The sequence below is a fragment of the Entelurus aequoreus genome, linkage group LG27, assembly GCF_033978785.1.
Source record: "Entelurus aequoreus isolate RoL-2023_Sb linkage group LG27, RoL_Eaeq_v1.1, whole genome shotgun sequence".
NCBI lineage: Eukaryota > Metazoa > Chordata > Actinopteri > Syngnathiformes > Syngnathidae > Entelurus > Entelurus aequoreus.
Genome location: NC_084757.1, coordinates 18671938 through 18687205, shown reverse-complemented (window position 1 = coordinate 18687205; position 15268 = coordinate 18671938). Strand labels below are relative to the sequence as shown.

The 15268-nt window shown below is 39.5% G+C and overlaps 1 protein-coding gene across 1 annotated transcript in view; it reads right to left on the bottom strand.

Annotated features, from left to right (window-relative positions):
* The window catches only part of LOC133644496 (protein strawberry notch homolog 2-like), a 116694-nt gene that overhangs the window by 13006 nt on the left and 88420 nt on the right, over positions 1–15268 (bottom strand). Inside the window, 5 exon segments of the mRNA XM_062039017.1 lie at positions 71–142; positions 5391–5503; positions 11453–11588; positions 14894–15025; positions 15104–15225. Coding sequence (XP_061895001.1) covers positions 71–142; positions 5391–5503; positions 11453–11588; positions 14894–15025; positions 15104–15225 — 575 coding nt within the window.

The window sequence follows — 15268 nt, the reverse complement described above, 5'->3', positions numbered from 1 at the left end:
TACAATTTAGGACTACAAAGGTCATTCAGCATCATGTAATGGTATAACTTCCAGGCATCCATTATCCTACCTTGTTCTCAAAATTGTATTTGCTCAGGTCTCTGGACTCTGTGGCTCTTCTGTCTCCATGAGTTAATGCACCCTGCAGAGAGACAAGCATTTTGTGATCAAAGTGTCTTCCTCACATTCATTTATTTGTGGTGGTCCCCTACAGACAAATTTGGACCTTCACAACCTGTTTGCCCTCGCTCATTAACAAAATATATCTGTCTAAGCATCAGTAATATTTATATATTAGAGCAGAAGTCTTCAACAGGGGAACTGCGACCCCTGGGGGTCAACAGATGTACTGCATGGTGGCCTTGAGATTTTGGGTTGATGAGACTTTTTCTAAAAGAAAATATTTATATTACACCTGCATTTTTTCCCACAAATGTAAATGTCTTTGTGGGGGGGGGGGGGGTGTGTGTGTGTGGCCTGCAGACCTGCAGTGAAGCGGGGTGTGCCAGGACCGGCTTCGAGATCAGCGACAGGTGCGTAGATGACCCACCTGGGAGTGTTTATCTAATCACCTGTCGCTCTGTTAAAGGGAGCAGCCTGGAAGGAGAGGGAGATTTGGAAGGCGAGCGAGAGCGAGACGGCCATAATATACGATGGCTGAAAAACACACAAAGAGACTCATAATGAAAAATAAATCATTGTTCAGAACCATGAACGCAGCTGTCATGTCCGTGATTGGTGGTCCGAAGAACCCGGAAGCGCAAGACTTCCACAGTCTTTAAACACATTAACATTGGTTTGCAAACAACAGTACGGGGGAAGATAGAGAAAAAGTTGTACTACAACGTGAAACATTTTGGATACACACGTTACAAACGGAGTACCCTAAAGGGATGAACGAGGAGTTGCTTTTGGGATGTTTTCTATAATGGTTTTACATGAAGTTGTCTATATGCACATCATGTATTTCATATAGATTTTTTGTGGTTTGATGTAGGGCTTCAGGTTGGTGTTTCATGTTGCTACTTTATTTGTATTACATAATATATAGAGGGCGCTATAGCTATTCTAGCACTTTATTTAGTGTTTTCACTGTGCTGAGAGCTATGTCTCCTTTTATTATAATGGTTGCCCACACATTTTCTTATTGCTTTATTTATTTTCCTATGATACTGTACTGAGTCTTAGATTTATTTTGTACACTTTACTATTTTGTCTATTATTTGTGCACTTTCATTTTTGAAGTTGTTCTTGGTTTTTTATTATGTCAATTGATTGACCACTGCTGTGACTATTTAAGTGTATAACTTCCTGTTGAAAATTGCACACTGACGAAGACATTGTAGAGACCGGTCTTTGTTTGGTAGCGCCTGCGCAGTTTGTATTAAAATTATTAGAAGGACACAAGTGTTGCTGGCCTAGCTTTTTCTTTTAGCCGTGCACCTCTTTATTTTTGTTTTATTAAGTTTTTTGGAGAGTGCATGTTTTTCCTGTATTTTGTACTCACTGTACCTTGCAGGTTTGAAATTAAAAAATAATAAACAATTATACTGTATTAATATACCAATCTTAGCATTTAAGATAGCTAGCTTTTAGTACTCTAGTTGCAAGTTAACGATTAGCAGCACTATTCAATATTCTTTGAATATCTTAGTATTGTAGAATAAATGTACCTGTATCAAAACAAATTTCATACAAGATATAAAATTAGAGGTCCCCACTCCATCTCTCCATCAGTTCAGGGGTTCTTGGCCTGGAAACCGCTGAAGACCCCTGTATTAGACTATTCAGAGGACTATAGAAACTATTTTTCAAAAAAGCGACTAGTGACAAATGTCTTTCTTGATCTCAGTGGATACTGACATGAAAACACCAATGCTCCTTTCAATGAGCAGCGGGTGTTGATGTGAGTCCTTCACCCACCGAAAGACATTCACATGGTTGTGACAGAAAAAATTATGACTTGTATTTGCTTTCAAATTATTAATTTCTAAATCGGATTAATCACATGTTTGAATTTTGATTAGTCATCATAAATTACTTGCTGGCATAATTTCAATTAACTTAAAAAAAAAAAAAAAAAACATTTTCACACAAATGGAATTTTATTGTGAGAATGTGATACACATTTGTTTGGACTGATTTACTTGAATCTGATGTCCCCCTTGGGGTGAAATGAAGCAAAATGTGCCACTGAGCACACTAGTCGAAGTTTTGTCACTCATCTTTGCACTGGCGTATTCTTTGATCTGATCACTGACCGTATAGCAACCACCGCCGCCATTCAGGTAGCCATACACTGTTAAGGTAGAGGAGCATGTGCGGTCAAAATAAATATATGTGTTATAATTTATGTTTATACATTATTATTGCAATATTTATTTTTGATTAAACACGTGTTAACGCGTTAATTTAGACAGCCTTAATACCATATATAGTACAGGCCCAAAGTTTGGACACAGCTTCTCATTCAATGGGTTTTCTTTATTTTCATGACGATTTACATTGTAGATTGTCACTGAAGGCATCAAAACCGTGGTGTGGAGTTATGTACTTAACAAAAAAAAGGTGAAATAACTGATAATATTTTTTATATTCTAGTTTCTTCAAAATAGCCAACCTTTGTTCTGATTACTGCTTTGCACACTCTTGGCATTCTCTCGATGAGCTTCAAGAGGTAGTCACCTGAAATGGTTTTCACTTCATAGTTGTTATAGTTTTGAAGCCTTCAGTGACCATCTACAATGTAAATAGTCATGAAAATAAAGAAAACACATTGAATGAGAAGGTGTGTCCAAACTTTTGGCCTGTACTGTATATTTTCATGTTTGTTTATTTTTTTAAATCACTTTTTGTCTCCCCCACTGTGTCCATTAGTTGCCAATTATGCAAAGTAGAGAATGACATCATCTCCCCCTGCCCCTGCAACCCACCACACAAACAGATAGCAGTTCTTTCATCAAACTAATACACAAAAAAATGAATAGTGAGTATAAACAGGCCTGTCATATTTTTCAGAGAAGTTAAATTGTAATATTTTGTAATAATTTAATACATTATTGTGGCCGTGCAGAAGGAACATTGAAGTCTTGTATAAGCGATTTAATCCCTGAAAATGCTCTTTGACAAACTCATTTAAACACACAAAAAAGTAGCATTTAGTTGTTTTGCACCCACAGAAACATGATCCCAGTTAAAGTGTGACCACAGGCCCTTTTTTGTCTGTTTTCCCTTCCACATACAAACGTGTGGGAGGTGAAGGTGGAATGTTGTGAAAGCAGTCAACAGTACCAGACGGATATTGTCTGCCCACATAAACAACTAGCGGATATGTTTTCACTGCAGACCTGGATGCAAAGGCAGTAAGTGATGAGTTAAAATGCTACAAGTGAATAAACACTTAATGGACAGAGCAGGCAGGCTAGCGAGCAACGCTGGACCGTGTGACCCATGGAATTACCGAACACGCTTGGCAAACACGGCTTGTGGCTTCCTGGAAAGGCCTATCCTTGCATACAAACCTATACCTCCACCCCCTTTGCCCTTTTCTGTCAATGCTGTGTCACTTTGGAAATAAATAGCTAGTGCAATGGTTCTCTATTTTTTTCCACCAAGAACCACCTCAAAAAACACTTAACTCTCCAAGTACCATCATAGTGACCAACACTTAAAATACAAAAGCGTAGAAGGCCTAAATATACATAACATTTACCATAACATAGTACCGTATTTTGGGGACTATAAGGCGCACTTAAAATCCTTTCATTCTCTCAAAAATTTACAGTGCGCCTTATAACCCGGTGCGCCTAATGTACGGAATAATTCTGGTTGTACTTACTGACCTCGAAGCTATTTTATTTGGTACATGGTGAAATGATAAGTGTGACCAGTAGATGGTAGTCACACATAATAGATATGTGTAGACTGCAATATGACTCAAGTAAACAACACCAACATTTTATATGTTCCATTGAAAATATAGAACATTACACACGGCGCTCAAAAATCTATCAAAATGTTTTAGTACGACTTTGGTAAGCTATGAAGCCGCACCGCTTGATGGATTGTACTGTGCTATAACATACAAGTATTATTATGGTGTGTGTGTATAAGGTAAGACATTATCTGGTGTTTTGTTTCGCAATATAATGCAAAAGCAACTTTTCTTACCTTCTGGTCCCTGCTGATCTGTATTTGGGATCTGCATAAGTTCTGAAAATGTGCGTGCGTCCACCACACGTAGTCGATAAGCTTCTTCTTTTTCTCTATCTTCTTGTTATGGGACATTCATCCTCCGCTGTTGCCATTTGTAATATAAAGTAGTGTAAAGTTCTTACTTATATCTGTCAGTAAACTCGCCATGAAAGCGCTAAAACATACTGGTGTAGGGAGTTTACATTATTCACCCAAGGAACTTTAGTTATTAGAGTTTTTTCACGGGACACATTTCGTTGTTATTGCACTAGTGAGCCACGGATGAGAAGATGCTGCTCTGTTATTGATTGAAGTAAAGTCTGAATGTCATTAAAACAGCTAGCTCCATCTTTTGACACTTCTTCCACTCCCGTCCTTGCACGCTACACCGCTACAACAAAGATGACGGGGAGAAGACGCTGCCGAAGGAGAGCCACGTAAATAAGACCGCCCACAAAACGGTGTATCCTGAAGCGACTGTCAGAAAGCGGCTTGAAGATGATCTGTAAAATATAATCTATGCAACATTTTGACCAAAGAACCACCATTACATGTTATATAGACCACAAGGAAGTGTTTTACATTTAGAAAAAAAAAAATATAATATGACCCCTTTAATGCGCCTTATAATGCGGTGCGCCTTTTGTATGAAAATAGACCTGACTAGACCCGCTCATCGGCAGTGCGCCTTATATTTCGGTGCACCCTGTGATCCGGACAATACGGTACATCTAATATTTTTGGCCAGTCTAACATTACACACAGTTTTAACAGTAACAATGTGTTTGAAAATATGGAAATAAAACACAGAATTTTATTCTATCCAAGTGAGTCTTTGGCGTACCACTAGATGGAGCTCAGTACCACAATTTGAGAATCACTGAGCTTGTGCAACGCTGAATATGGCAAGTGACCATGGGTTGTGAAATATAGAGGGAAAACAGGTCGACTACCCTTTAGGTTCAATTTAAAAAAGATGGTGGAAAACGCAGGAAGGACAGGCGACAAGATGACAGTAACAAACAAAAGTAAACAATTTTGCTCTCAATAGTAGACTCAATGAAGACAACATAGAAAAAGAGTTGGATTTTTCCATGACACACTTGAAAGAAAGAGTGAAAAAATGGCAGTTTGGCACATCAGTGTATCATGCACATGCACACGCACACGCACACGCACACACTAGTTATATTTACCAGGCTCTCTAGTCTCTTTGCCACTATAGAGGCAAAACGTCTCTCCCCAGCGAGCTCCGAGATGAGGAAGATGTACTCTGGAGCCGTCACTTGATTGGACCGATGGGTACGGCCTGGAAAAACATGAAACAAAAAAACTTATTAGGCCCTTTTCCACCACAGGAACTTTCCCACTTAAATGAAACACCGCCCCTACGTTTCCACTAAAAACTACCAAGGTAAATAAAGTTCCACAGTAACTATTTTATGGTGCGTTTCACTTGTACTAAAACAGGGGTTCACAACCCAAAATGTTAAAAGAGCCATATTGGACCAAAAATACAAAAAAAAAATCTGTCGAGAACTGCAAAAAATGTAAAACCTTAAAGAAGTGTTATAATGAAGGCAACACATGACGTAAGCGTCTATATTTGCTATATTAGCCTACTATCAAAATGACTATGTGTCGCAGGCTGAATGTTGAAATGTAATCTTTTTTCTACACATTTTTACAACATTGGAAAACATTAATAAAACGCAGGTTTCTCAGAGTGTGAGATGCAAAAATAAATTAAATACACAGAGGACATAAGTAATGGAAATTCAATGAGCTCAAATATACCTACAACCGAGGCATAGTGATGCAATATGTACCTGCAGCTTAAATAGCATGTTAGCATCGATTAGCTTGAGGTCATTGCACTGACCAAATATGCCTAATTAGCACTTCAACAAGTCAATAACATCAACAAAGCTCACCTTTGTGCATTCACGCACAAGATAAGAAGTTTGTTGGACAAAATGAGACAAAGAAGGAGCTGCATAAAACACGTCTGAGAAAGTTGTACATGTAAACAAACTATGGTGCGTTCAAGGACTGCCAAAATTAGTAGGCGTAAACCGTGTTCGCCAAATACCCATCAGTGAAGCATGTTTATAGTAAACAACGGGATTTTTAACAATTAGGAAGGTTTGTGTCATGTTTGTCAGCCCACAGAAATCATATTAAAGCAAAAAATAAATATTTTCATACATTTTTGAAAAAGCTCCAGGGAGCCACTAGGGCGGCACTAAAGAGCCTCATCTAGGGCCGCGGGTTGCCGACCCCGGTACTTGGAAGTCGTGATTTCCAAATACCTAGTCAGCTGGAACGCACTCCAAGGATTTCCCAATCGGAAAGTCGGAGAGTCCTCCTTCAAAGAATCAACTCAAGTTATGGAAAAAAATGCCAACATGGCACTGCCATATTTATTATTGAAGTCACAAAGTGCATTATTTTTTTAACATGCCTCAAAACAGCAGCTTGGAATTTGGTACATGCTCTCCCTGAGAGAGCATGAGGAGTTGTTTATACGGCCACCCTCAGTGTGACCTGTATGGCTGGACTGAGACTAAGACTAAGATTCAGCATTGATATTTGAGTGGGCCCCAACTCCCTCTGGAGTGGAAAAGTTGGGCCCCTCGATCAAAAAGATTGAGAACCCCTGATTTAGAGGACATATATTTGGGATGTTTACATCAATTTACATGACCTTTGGCTTTTCTGGCCTCCATTTTCTTTCTATAATGCCTAAATCAGTGATTTTGAAACTGTGGTAGGTGAGCGCCATCTCGTGGTATGCCGCAGAATCATGTATTTAAATTATTATCAAAGGTTTATCAGCTTTCAATGAAAGTTGTTACAAATCAAACTACTGAACTGGCCGCAGTTGACGCTGAAATAAACAAATAAGACACAAACAGAACAATCTCACTCCGTCATTTCAATCACTCAACCGAATGTTCTCCACATTCTCCGCTTACGTCCGCCCTTTCCCAGCCAATCAACATGCAAAATACATGTAAACCAATTGTATTAGATGTACTATTTAAATACAGTGTTTTAGAGATGTCCGATAATGGCTTTTTTGCCGATATCCGATATTGTCCAACTCTTAATTACCGATTCCGATATCAACCGATACCGATATATACAGTCGTGGAATTAACACATTATTATGCCTAATTTTGTTGTGATGCCCCGCTAGATGCATTAAACAATGTAACAAGGTTTTCCAAAATAAATCAACTCAAGTTATGGAAAAAAATGCCAACATGGCACTGCCATATTTATTATTGAAGTCACAAAGTGCATTATTTTTTTAACATGCCTCAAAACAGCAGCTTGGAATTTGGGACATGCTCTCCCTGAGAGAGCATGAGGAGTTGTTTATACGGCCACCCTCAGTGTGACCTGTATGGCTGGTGACCAAGTATGCATTGCATTCACTTGTGTGTGTGAAAAGCCATAGATATTATGTGATTGGGCCGGCACGCAAAATAAGTGCCTTTAAGGTTTATTGGCGCGTCCTTGTACACAGCGGCGTTATAAAAAGTCATAAATTTTACTTTTTGAAACCAATACCGATAATTTCCGATATTACATTTTAAAGCATTTATCGGCCGATAATATCGTCAGTCCGATATTATCGGACATCTCTAATGGTAATATTGCTTTAATGTCAATTGTAATCTTTTTTTTTTACCGTGTTTTATACGTTCTACATCACTAGCAATAGCGTATTTCTATTTCCACTTCATCCAGCGTGTTTTAAGGTTGCAGAAGGAGTGCATATTTTTCTATAAATTCAACCTAAAGCAGGGGCAAGAATAGCTTTTGTGGATGTGGCTATCTGGATTTCCGACCTGGTAAATTGAACACACATAAGTTGGCTGTGACGTCACTCCCTCCGTCTTCCAAATTCTGATGTTAATGGAACGCACCATTAGTCCCTAATAGCAAAGTGGTACTTCGCAAAGTTCCGAAATAACTTTTGAGAGGCGGGCTGTGCTGTCAAATGCTGATTGGTTGAACACAGTTGGAGCACATTTTTACAAAGTTAGTATTGGTACGCGAATCTACGCAAAGTGGACAAACTGTTTCAAATGTAATTACAGAAGAATTTAAAGTATTTAGTTGGTCTTTGAAGCAGCGACTCCAGGTGTTCACTGGGACTGCAACATTTGAAAATACATGTGAAATAGTGGAAGCAGTAAACGAGTAAAATGAAGGTAAATCACATCAAATATTAACAATTTACTTTCTTACATGGAGTAACAGTGGTCAGTGACACGCTATTTGTGTAGTTATTAGCCTCAACCAGAGTGACCAAATGCTGATGCTAACAGGCCAACGCTAAATCGGATGTGTTTGTGTTAAAGTTAAAGTTGTTGTTGTGATATAAACACTGACGTTTATTATTTATATATTGTTATTTACAGCGGAAATGAATCATAAGGACTCGCCTGACTCTCATGAAGTCATCGTTTACTGAGGGGACCACTTTATGACTGTTGGACACTGGACAAAAGCCTGACTTTGTAAGTAAAATTCCGTACACTTTGTTTTAAAATCATATCGTTTTGTATCTTGTTAGAATGTTTTATTTACTTACACTTAAGTAAAATAAAGATGACCCAGTATTGTCTGTTTATTTAAATTGGCATAAACGTCATCAGAGTGAATTGTATAAACTACCTTGAACTGTGAAAATGTGGTGGAAACACAAACCACACAGGTCTACAGAAATGAAAGGTTCCACAAACTCAAAAAGTCCTGACCTTTTTGGTGGAAAAGGGTCCATTGGGATTCAAATAATTGCAGCATCATTTCCAGTTAACCCAACATTCTGTTAGGCACGAGGTGACTCACCGACTGTTTTTAACAACCAGCTGCTTCAGCCTTTAGCAGACACGATGATAATGAAGGATGAGAGCGGATCGCAACAGTAGGGTGGTGACATGATAAAATCAGCATCATCAGATGACATTACACCAGACAAAGATCTATTTTCTTCAACAAGCTCGCTATTTGTTCCAGGCAAGCACGCAGACACAAGTGCTGCTAATGGAAATAATTAATTGAGCTGTTAACATAATGAAATCATAAGAGACTCATCAGGATACATTCAACATAAACATAGAAAATGATTCACAAAGGGAAAAGGGAGGAACATTCCATTTGACTAATTAAAAGAAGCGCCCATGACAGGGATCCCAGTTAGATCAAATAAAATTAGCATTGAAAAATGGGGCCCTTTTGAGAGTTCAGGGGGCATTTAATTCAAATATAATAGCCCTAGGGTTAGGTTACATGTATAAAAATATCAATTTGAAGTTCCAAATACATTTAAGAATAATGACATAATTATGATAACAAATATTGTAATTGTAAAAACTGAAATACTGTATTATGTTCAACTCATAGTGAGTCACTTCGTGAATTAATGGATGAATGATTGCATTCATGCTACTGCTTTGTTCAATTTTATCATCCATCCATCCATCCATTTTCTACCGCTTGTCCCTTTTGGGGTCGCGGGGGGTGCTGGAGCTTATCTCAGCTGCATTCGGGCAGAAGGCGGGGTCCACCCTGGACAAGTCACCTCATCACAGGGCCAACACAGATAGACAGACAACATTCCCACTCACATTCACACACTAGGGCCAATTTAGTGTTGCCAATCAACCTATCCCCAGGTGCATGTTTTTGGCGGTGGGAGGAAGCCAGAGTACCCGGAGGGAACCCACGCAGTCAAGGGGGGAACATGCAAACTCCACACAGAAAGATCCCGAGCCTGGGATTGAACTCAGGACTACTCAGGACCTTCGTTTTGTGAGGCACATGCACTAACCCCTGTACCACCGTGCTGCCCCAATTTTAACATGAAGCTTTTTTTATTACATGTAATCTTAAAATATTCATAATTATACTTTATAGTGCTTTTTAGGCAACTTTGGCCATGCAGAAGTACATCTCGTACAAGTTAGTAGGTTTAGTATTTTAAATCATAATTAAAATCACGAGACATAATATCTACTGGTCAATAGCAATATGCCATATTATTACTTACTTATGAAAATGTTGTTTTATTTTTTAAATATTTTCGTCTCTGCATGTTAAGTTCCCTCGCAATGACAACCAACCTTGGCCACCATGGTTGATCACTTTCCCATCACAAAGACTGTTCCCCTGATCTGTGTGCTTGAAAATTAATTCTGAAAGCGGGCATCCGTTGACTTATTTTTCTAACTACGATCAATTTTAAAAATTATTTATCCTCGCACCCAACCCAGACACCGTTCCGCTATCTCTCTTATGGAGGATATTTTTCTTCCATGACATGTTGACAAAATCGTGAGCTCGCTAGAGCGAGCAATTACACGGAACACGTATGTATTATTTCAGAACAAAATCACTACACAATATTTACCAATTCTACACAATCTATATTAACGCCTTACATACACAAGTACCTAAAAATGCAAAGATGTTTAGGACACATTTTCTAGCAAAAACACAGCAAGGCCGCTGCCATTTTTGTTATCTTGTTTTAGCCATCCATCCAACCATTTTCTACCGCTTGTCCATTACGGGGTCGCGGGGGGTGCTGGAGCCTATCTCAGCTGCATTTGGGCAGAAGGCGGGGTACACCCTGGACAAGTCGCAACCTCATCGCAGGGCCAACACAGATAGACAGACAACATTCACACACTAGGGTCAATTTAGTGTTGCCAATCAATCTTGTTTTATAGCGTTCCCAAATGTCAACGGAAGCAACAGACACTGACCAAAACAGACATAAGCAACTCGACTCAATTAATGCGCATTGTTTTAGCGGTATTATAAGGAAAAAAACCCCCCCCAAAAACACTACTTTTGCTTAAAGATTAGCGGAATTCCGCTAATTGGGGCGGTATAGCTCAGTTGGTAGAGTGGCCGTGCCAGCAACTTGAGAGTTCCAGGTTCGATCCCCGCTTCCATCCTAGTCACTGCCGTTGTGTCCTTGGGCAAGACACTTTACCCACCTGCTCCCAGTGCCACCCACACTGGTTTAAATGTAACTTAGATATTGGGTTTCACTATGTAAAAGCGCTTTGAGTCACTAGAGAAAAGCGCTATATAAATATATTTCACTTCACACTTCACTAAATAGCGGACGCCTGGGATCCATGCCATGAGAAATTTTAAATTGCAAATTCAATGTTCCCACTGTTCATGATACCCTGCATTGCAGGAAAATGTGCAGAATGTCAGAACTTACCAAACTGCTGAATGGCCCTGTCGGCACTCCATGGCAGTTCCAAGGTCATATGTACCCGGCGCTTCTGGTTCCTCACTCGCTTGTCAGCCTGCAAGGAAATTCCAGAGCTGGCTGCCTCGGAGATGATGGCGACCAGCTGGGGGGGTTGAAAGAAAAATTGCATTATGTTGTGTACGAGAAGACAGTAAACCAGCAGACAACAGACCTTATTGCTCTTTTATCCTGCACTACAACGAGCTAATGCAACAAAAATTTGTTCTTATCTGTACTGTAAAGTTCAAATTTTAATGACAATAAAAGTAAGTCTAAGTCTAAATCTAAAGCGGGAGTGCTCATTGGGTCGATCGCGATCTACCGGACGATTGTGTAAGTGTAAGTCGATCGCAAGGCTTTAAAAAAATGGACCTAAAAATAACCTACTATCAAGCTTCTCCATAACGTCACATCCGTAACTTGATTGACACACACGGCAACCGAGAGTCTTGTGAGATGGCTGCTGGCTGGTGTGAGCTTAGTATGAAGAAAAATCGACCGGCAATTGCCAAACACTTGCCGTCAAATGTGTAAAGAACGACCGCACAGTTCCTGTCTTCACAATAAAAGTGCTGCTCCCCCCTACCTGCGTTAACAAAATAAGGTTTCCAAGAAACTAGCACATACAAGCTAGAAAGCTACGGGGTTAGCCTCCAATGTTTTTTTTGTATTTCTTTGGCTTTCAAACAAAATGCAGTGAAGCAAGATATTGCCTGAACTATGTGTGCTTCACACAGTGAAACCATGATGTGCCTGATCATTACATGCATTTTAAAATACAGGTGAAACTCAAACAATTTTGAACATTGTGCAAAAGTTCATTCATGTCAGCAATACAACTTCAATTGTGAAACTAATATGTGATATAAACTCATACGTCAAGCCTTTATTTGTTTTTATTTTGATGATCACAGCTTACAGTTTTGAAAACCCCAAATTTTCTGAGATTTTCAAGTCAAGGTTTTCATAAACTGTAAGCCATAATCATCACTATTATATAAAAAGAAGGCTTAAAATATAACGAGTTGCATGTTATGAGGCTATATATCATGTATTATTTTTCACCTTGCTGGAATAAACACACCTTTGCATGATATTCAAATTTTTTGAGTTTCACTTGTAATTGTTTCCTATAGCAACAAACTCAACACAACAAAATTTAATCGGGGGCTAAACTTAACACCCTCTGGATACAGAATGGCAGAAAACTCCTTTCATTCTTGCGCCTCTGCAAGCAAATTAGGGTGTTCCCCGTTTGAGGTGAACCCAACAAAGGAAGACATTTCTGTGTAGGTGTGCTCTTTCATACAGCGACATCTTACAACAATTGTAATTAGATATATGTTCAAGTTCTGTCTATAATACTTGGGGATAGAATATCAATAATTGCATTCAATTTAAAAACAACAGAGTGAGTCTCGATACCCTTTCACACTGCCGCTGTGCAACCTACGTTACGCCTTTGATACCACATTTGAAGCCTGCGAATTTAGGTGTCAACTCTGACATCCCATTCATCCATTTTCTTATCCAGGTAGCTGTTGTTCTGGGGGTGGTAGTCTCAATAGGAAAGCCCAGGCTCTGGCCACTTTTTCCAGTTTTCCTTGGCCAGTTGCAACTGCGAGACATAATCCTTTGAGCATGCTCTAGTACAGACCTGGGCAAATTAAAGCCCATTAAGCTTTTCAATCTGGCCCGCCGGACATTCCCAAATAATTTTTTAGATCTTTAAGATGGAAACTGTAGCTGCCATTATGATGTGCAGTGATGTTTTCAAATTACCGTAAGTATTTCAATGGTCGGAATCTGCGCTTTTGCATGATATACTAGTTACTATGGTAATCTACCATATTTTTCGGACTATATTTCGCTCCGGAGTATATACGTCGCACCGGCCGAAAATGCACAATAAAAAAGTAAAAAAACATATATACGTCGCACTGGAGTAGAAGTCCCATTTTTGGGGGAAATTTATTTGATAAAATCCAACACCAAGATTAGACATTTGAAAGGCAATTTAAAATAAATAAAGAATAGTGAACAACAGGCTGAATAAGTGTACGTTATATGACGCACAAATAACCAACTGAGAAAGTGCCTGGTATGTTACGCAACAAATCATGGCAAGAGTCATTCAAATAACTATAACATATAGAACATGCTATACGTTTACCAAACAATCTGTCACTCCCGATTGCTAAATCCGATGAAATCTTCCTCCCCGGTGTCGCCTCTGGTATGTCCTTTCTTTCTGCTGCTCAATCGCTGTTCTCAGCTGCATATTTCATTACGTCCAGCTTGTAATCTGCAGTATATAATTTCCTTTTCGGTGCCATTTTAGTTCAGTCCTTCTCAGTTTTTATAAGTTACCGCCAATGTTGATGTGATCCATTTTAATAGCTACGGCAGTAGCGTATAGCAGTTAGCATCCCATGACCCGCAATGCACTTCTGCCATGACCCTTCCCCGCCGATTTCTTATTGGTTGACGTGTGAGTGACGATTGCTGACGTGGGTGTGATGATGGCTGCCATTTGCTTCGTCTCTTACGCGAATGAGATCAATAATATTATTTGATATTTTACGGTAATGTGTTAATAATTTCACACATAAGTCGCTCCGGAGTATATGTCGCACCTCCGGCCAAACTATGAAAAAAACTGCGACTTATAATCCGAAAAATACGGTAAGTTGATGCCTTACGCTCGATTGTAAAATATGTCAATCGAGAAGAGGTGTGACGTTCATATGTTGTCAATATTCAGTGTTTTATCGTTCATAGTTAATAATGTAAATCCCACATTCTTTATGTTCATGTACATTCTGGGTGTCTCATTCAGTAAAACAACTTAAAATTCTATTTAATTTTTTAAGGCGGTCTGTCATAAAGTTTTTAGCTTTCAATCAGACATTATTGTGAGGTTATGTATTAGTGTTCCTAAAAATCAGATATAGGGCCTCCCCCCAGACACATTTGTTTCTCGAAATTTGGCCCAAGACTGCTCTAGTAGGTCTCGCCCTCCTCCCAGCTGAGGGAGGCTTCCAGAGGCATCTGAAAGAGATGCCTTACACACCTTAACTGGCTACGCTCAAAGTGAAGAAGCAGCGACTCTACTCTAAACTCCGATAGGAGGACCAAGCTCCTTCCCCTATCTCTTCAGCTACTCTACTATGTTGTCACCTTATTCAGTGTGGGTGCTTTTTGCACAGAGCAGCGACACAGTAAATTGAATACAACATTTTCAGATTTAATGATCACTGTTACAAGCGGTTACAAGCTCTATTGGGCACTGATACTACCTCCAAAATTGCTGCTTCAGTTACGTACCTCCATTCCGTGTTGTTTAAACAGAACAGCAACACAGGACAAAAGGTGTCTTTTAAGGGCGAAGTAGCAGGCATTACTCACCTTCTCTGCGCCCATGAAGCGATCTTTCTCTTTGATGTTGATGTGATCGATGGTGAGACCCTGCTCGGCACGCGACTCGTAGCGGACACTGCCGTCAGGGCGCCGCACCACACGACCCTTACGACCCGTCATCTGATGCAAGGTGGATAAGGCATTAGCGTTTAATTAATCAGAAAACTAAAAATGTTGCTGTATGTTTCAGACTTGCACCTCTGAGACTTTGTCCGGCCCCCCAAACTTATCAATAAGCTCGTCCAGGGTATTTAGAGGTAGTTCTTTTCCCAGCTGTGCTATCTTGTTGAGGAGACTCAGCTTCATCTCTTCTATCCTGACTGGAGATGCACAAGGACAATCGTCAGCCATGTTGATGTGCAA